Source organism: Electrona antarctica (genome assembly GCF_951216825.1).
Source record: "Electrona antarctica genome assembly, chromosome: 17".
Taxonomy (NCBI): domain Eukaryota; kingdom Metazoa; phylum Chordata; class Actinopteri; order Myctophiformes; family Myctophidae; genus Electrona; species Electrona antarctica.
In genome coordinates this window covers 31,165,831-31,171,713 of record NC_136798.1, presented here as the reverse complement: position 1 = coordinate 31,171,713, position 5,883 = coordinate 31,165,831, and the positions used below count along the sequence as shown (strand labels likewise).

Here is a 5,883-nt window from a genome sequence, read left to right as displayed (position 1 = left end):
TATTGTTGTTTTCTAACTCTTTTTCTTTCTTCTTTTAATAACAGGAGTAGGCTACATTTATTTTGTCCATTTTGAGAGCACTGTAGTCTCCTATATATTTAAATTATTTATGTTATTCTATGTATCATCCCCATATTCATATTCAGCCAGTTATGGCAGAAAAGGTTTTGAGCTTATATTAATTCATATTATTAACGAAGAAAGGTAAATGACCCGATCTGCAGTATATAGCATAGTAGGCTATAATAGCACAACATTGGCATTTCTCATATTAGCACTAAGAGTGCACCGCCACCTACCGTACACTAGCCAAATACTAGGAAGTAGGAACCCCTTCATATTGAACCACTCAGTCCTGTTTTAGGCAGGGATTCTCAAGCTGTGAGTCGGGACCCCAGACCCAGGGGGGTACCCCACATGAATATGGGCAGGGGGTCCCCAGATGACAATTTAATGCCCTTTTTATTAGCTACATTTTTATTTTTATTTTTAGTAGCTGATCTACTGTACAAGCTCACAATCAGATTTGATCATTTTAATGGATTAATGACATACTGGACGCATTTATTGATTCAGAGTATTCAGGCAACTTGTATTGAACTAAAACTGGCCTGGTCTTGTCATACCAATTATATTTAGGTATAATCCAATATTTCACTTCCTGACAACTGAAGGCAGATTGCCCAAAGTATCAATTCTGCAATGTAGAAATACAATGTTAAGTATAAATGTACTTTAAAGTACAAGAGTATTGCTATACAAATTTACTTAAAGTACCAAAGTATAAAGTACTCATTATGCGGAACGTCCCATTTCACAGCTTTTCAAATGTATAAAACTCATTTGAAAATAGAAGATCTACAAGCTCAGACGCATTGTGAGCTTGTAGATTGGCTATTTTCAAATGTGATTAATGTATGTTTTGTAATAATAATAATAATCCAAATCTACAATGAAATTAATGAAATTAATTTGATTAAAAAATTGTAGTTTTGTGGATTAATTACGTTTTAATGAGTGGCCCCCAGGGCCCCCAGAGCGCCCCACCAAATGACCAGAACTACTTCACCAAAAACTGAAATAGACAAAGGGGAAGTTAAGTTAATGACAGGAAGTAGAGTATAATAAGTGTGTCAAGAGGATGTAGATCAGAGACAGCAGAGAGTCAACAGAATAGAGAGTATAGTAAGTGAAGTATGGCTGCATTCAAATTTGAATTATTATTGATGGTACTGCTTCATCTGCCTGGTGAGAATACATTTAATGTAATTATTTCATTGAGACACTTCAGCTCAGGATTAAGCGTTCACCATTTATTGCAATGCTATTGCATTTAGTTTGGCGATGTGGCTCTGCTCATGTATTATTACAGATTACAGTACCCATACACCCATACACAATCTGAGACCACTGAGATTGACTTGTTTAGCTAGTATGGAAACAATAGACACAATGAATTGAAATTTGAAACAATTTAACTGATCATATCCATATGTGATATATTGCACACATCTATTTTTTATTCATGAAGTATTGACTTATTTCACAACGACGATAGTTTGACCTGTGGTTGTAGTTCTTACACTTAACTCTATCATAGACCTTTCACTCCTTACTGTTGGTTGTTGTAATACTGGGAATCCGGGAGTTTAAATGAAGAAAAAGAAAAATAAACTTGAGAATGCCCGGAGGGGCGAAACGTTGTTTGTTAGGTTGAAATAAGGAGGACAGGGAGCAGACACATACAGTATATCGTGTGCGGACATTCAATTAAATTCAACTTTTTGGGTCCAGCACAGTCTTTAAAAACTGTGGGGATATGCGCATATCTTATTACTTTTTCAATACGGTAATTTATACCTTGAACAAGATGAACCGTAGTTAATAGTGTCCGATTTCTAAAATGTTCACATAAATGTAAATGTATTAGTGGAGTTAGTACAATAATTATTTGCTATTATTTATCCCTCAGCAAATACCAGGCAAAACCCCACCTTCCTTTACCACAGAGTTGAAGATGAAGTCACTCTGCATTGTGACAATGTGACCAAATTTCATGATTGTCAGGAAGATGAATGGATTTTTGCAGGGAACAAGCCTTCAATTGTACGTTTAGTTATTCGCGGAAAGATTGCCAATGAATTGAACAAAAATGACAAGGCAAGAGCAAATAGACTGAGAGTTGGATCAAACTGTTCTTTGGTCCTAAAGAATTTCACAGTGGAGGATGTTGGCGACTACACTTGCCGGGAGTTCTCGCTAGATCCAGTTACTCTTACAGATGATTATTCTGTCTCTCTCTTCAACAGTGAGTATCTTCTTTACTGCTTATCAGGTCAATCCACTGAATTGGACTGCGTTCTAGTTGAAATATATTGTTTTGTCCTCAGCCAACATATTCACTATGTTTTCTCTCTCATGTAGTATCTCAGTCATCTTCACCAGGGACAGATCTCGATCCCAGCAGCAGTCAGACGGTGTTATCCTGCTTTATATTTCACAAGCATCGAACGAATAGACATTCTCTCAGATGGGTGGATGTGGATGATAATATATTGAATGAAACCAGTGGAAAAAAGGAGCGCCTCTACACCGACACAGTGACCATTCACATCCCCCAGAAGAGGAATAAGAGTGAGGTGTTCAGATGTCAGCTGATTGATGGAAACAGACAAGTGAAGAAATCTATAGATTTTAGAGCCATGCCCTCAACCTCAAGTACGAAATACTACTTTCATATGATAAAAATCATTCAAATGATACAGTATGTAGATGTTTAAGATATTTAATGATTCAAGTATTTAACATGATGAATGAAAGCTACCGTACTGACAGGGTATATAGTATCAACCATGGGTGTGTTTAACATGATGAATGAAAGCTACCGTACTGACAGGGTATATAGTATCAACCATGGGTGTGTTTAACATGATGAATGAAAGCTACCGTACTGACAGGGTATATAGTATCAACCATGGGTGTGATGATGAATGAAAGCTACCGTACTGACAGGGTATATAGTATCAACCATGGGTGTGGTGAATGGTGATGGTATGCAGTTTGATATGACAACACAGCAATATATAAATAGAAAGCAGCAGTTGCATGTATGTTAAAATGTGTAGTTCTTGTTTTAACGAAGAAGCTTGCCTGATGTGTATTTACCTTGTATAAATTATGCATTCAAACGCTTATCAATTCTCTGATGCGGTGCATAGTTACGGTACATTTGCATATTAGCACATGTGTTTTATGAGGTTGTTTTGTCTGAGTGTCAGTGATATGTCTGTACTCTGTACATGTACTCAATGTTTGCATTTTCCTGATCTTGTACCATTTTGTTTCTTAATTTCAACCTATAGATAAGACAGCGCCCCCTGCAGGTGCTGGGCCCCCTGCAGAACCCCCCACATATCTGACCTTCATCCTGGTGGCTGTTGGTGGAGTTGTGTTGTTGTTCCTGGTCGTCATGGTAACTATCATGTACAGGAAGAGAGCTAAAGGTGAGCATGGTCTCACATCTGATTCTGTTGCATTAAACATACAATATATTACTTTGGTTAAGTCCATGTTACTTCAACATTAATTGACGATGAAGACCAGGAATCCATGATGAATTAATGCATTCGTTCAGCATAAATGAAGCGTTAATTAAGCGCTATGATGAGTGTCACCCAATTGAGAGATTCTGAATTCTACTCTCATACCTTTTTTTCCACAGGGTACCAAACACAAATTGATGACAATATTGTGAGTAATAACACTGGAAATATAATTCCACAGTATGTACTGTGTAACAGAGAGAGAGAGAGAGACATCAAACAAGCATGTATTCAAACAAGATGCAATATACATAAAATAGTAAATACATCAAATATAATGCCTTTCTATATCATCATTATGTCCAAAACTGTTACTTTTCAGGATTCAAATTCAAAAACAGCAAAAGTAGCTGATCTCAAAACGTGCCACTTTGCGCTGCGTTTCGAGCTCAATCTGCTACTTTTGCTTGTGTGAAGTTGTAGTATGATCAAGTAGGCTGATAATACGAAAAAAACACAAGAAGTTAAAATATGGAGATATTAAGAGGATTCCGCCTGACAGCAATGATATGCTGTCGGTGTGCCAATGTGATCATGCCAAATGCTAATAGTCATAAGTATTGTCAGTGCTTGTTCACTGGCACACTGACATCTAACCAAAATAATCATATGAACTTGGGACACCCCACCCTTGCAAGCACTTGGAATTCTGTTCCACAGATACATTTGTGAAAATAGCCGACCTACAAGGCAAGCGCACACCACCTTACTGAGCTTGTGGATTGGCTATTTTCACAATGTTTGCCTCTTTCTTAGGTAATATGACAATTTGGCCAATGTTTGGCCATAGTATAGTTTGTTGGTTACTTTTGACGTGGTAATGGTCTTATGGTTAGTTTATTTTAGGGACTAAAAAGTCCCTAAATTGCCATTTTAGAAATGTGCAGACAGTACCCTGTATGCACTTAATACTTTGTTGTTTTGTAAGCTACAACATCCAGGGACCCCCCAAAAGAATTTGGGGACCCCCCTGGCTCCCAACCCCCAATTTGGGAACCACTGTGCAAACTGACACAATGTGTTGCAGTAACTGAGCTGTTTGTACAGTACAGGCTCTAGTGTACACACACTGTAGCAACCACACGTTTCACACTGTTACACCACTAACCGTGTACACACACTGTAGCAACCACACGTTTCACACTGTTACACCACTAACCGGGTACTAACCGTGAGTGAGTCATGCTCGCAGGGAAATAATCAGTGTTCATCATTATCTAATTCTGACTGTTGAAATATAACCAAATTAACCCACTGAGGATTTTACGTCTATGCAAATATGACAAAAACTCCATCTTGCTCTGACAGTTATGATTAAATAGTGTTCTCTTTCTCTCTCTCTCTCTCTCTCTCTCTCTCTCTCTCTCTCTCTCTCTCTCTCTCTCTCTCTCTCTCTCTCTCTCTCTCTCTCTCTATATATATATATATCAACCATGTTGTCATTAGACTGTGCAGGCTGATCCAGATGAGGGCCTCACCTATGTGTCAATCAACCACTCTAACACGACACAGACTCCCAGGAAAGCACAGGTAAAATGGCAATCTTACGGAATGTCTTCTTTTCTTTTCTTTACCTTTCCCCCGTTCAATTAGGCAATACATTTTTTGATATATGTTGCGTTGTGTTGTGTTGTCTTGGTCATGCCATTTTAAGCTGTCATATAGTGTGAATTTGGCATAGTGTTGTGTTGTACTGACTTGTGTTGTGTTCTTCTGTGCTATGTGGTGCTGAGTTGTATTGTTTGGTATGTTACGCTGTTATGCAATGTGTTGTGTCATTTATTTGTTGTGTTCTGCAATTATTTTACTGTCATATTGTGCTGTGTTGTGTTGAATTGCATTGCCTTTGTTTATATTACATTGTGTTTTCTTTTGTAGGCTGACGGCAGTACAGTGACTTATGCCACTGTAAAGGCCTCAACTGGGCACTAACAGCCCATAACCTCCTCAACATCACCCAACAAGATGCTCAGTATAATCAATAAACGTAGGTGGACCTGGATTAGCCTCATTCCTCAGAATGGACATCAACGCGATCCCAAGAGTCGCATTACACTGTACCCCAGAAGGCAAGAGGAAGAAAGGGGAGGCCTAAAATGACATGGCGATTGAGAAGGAGCTCCGGCAACAACATCAGAGCTGGGGGACCATAGAGAAGATGGCCAAAAACAGATGCAAATGGAGAAACGTTGTTGCTGCCCTATGCGTATGCGCCAGCCAGAGTAATGGGGATAAGTATGTAAGCAAGTAAGAAAAGCTTTATATTTCATATAAAAGATAG

General features: G+C 38.4%; 1 protein-coding gene across 1 annotated transcript; it reads left to right on the top strand.

Moving 5' to 3' along the window:
- The first annotated feature begins 2,495 nt into the window (after window positions 1–2,495).
- On the top strand, window positions 2,496–5,571 carry LOC306941204 (uncharacterized protein). Its single transcript, XM_079526518.1, has 5 exons — window positions 2,496–2,718; window positions 3,363–3,503; window positions 3,722–3,750; window positions 5,049–5,132; window positions 5,481–5,571. Exons 1-5 carry the CDS (start codon window positions 2,703–2,705, stop codon window positions 5,532–5,534), a joined length of 324 nt encoding a protein of 107 aa, XP_079382644.1. The 5' UTR covers window positions 2,496–2,702; the 3' UTR covers window positions 5,535–5,571.
- Window positions 5,572–5,883: the final 312 nt, after the last annotated feature.

What these genes read in the sequence shown, in the direction of transcription:
- LOC306941204 (XM_079526518.1), top strand. An exon ending in GTACAGGAAGAGAGCTAAAG is followed by an intron (nt 3,504 to 3,721) that starts GTGAGCATGGTC and finishes TTTTTTCCACAG; the next exon opens with GGTACCAAACACAAATTGAT. An exon ending in AGACTCCCAGGAAAGCACAG is followed by an intron (nt 5,133 to 5,480) that starts GTAAAATGGCAA and finishes TTTCTTTTGTAG; the next exon opens with GCTGACGGCAGTACAGTGAC.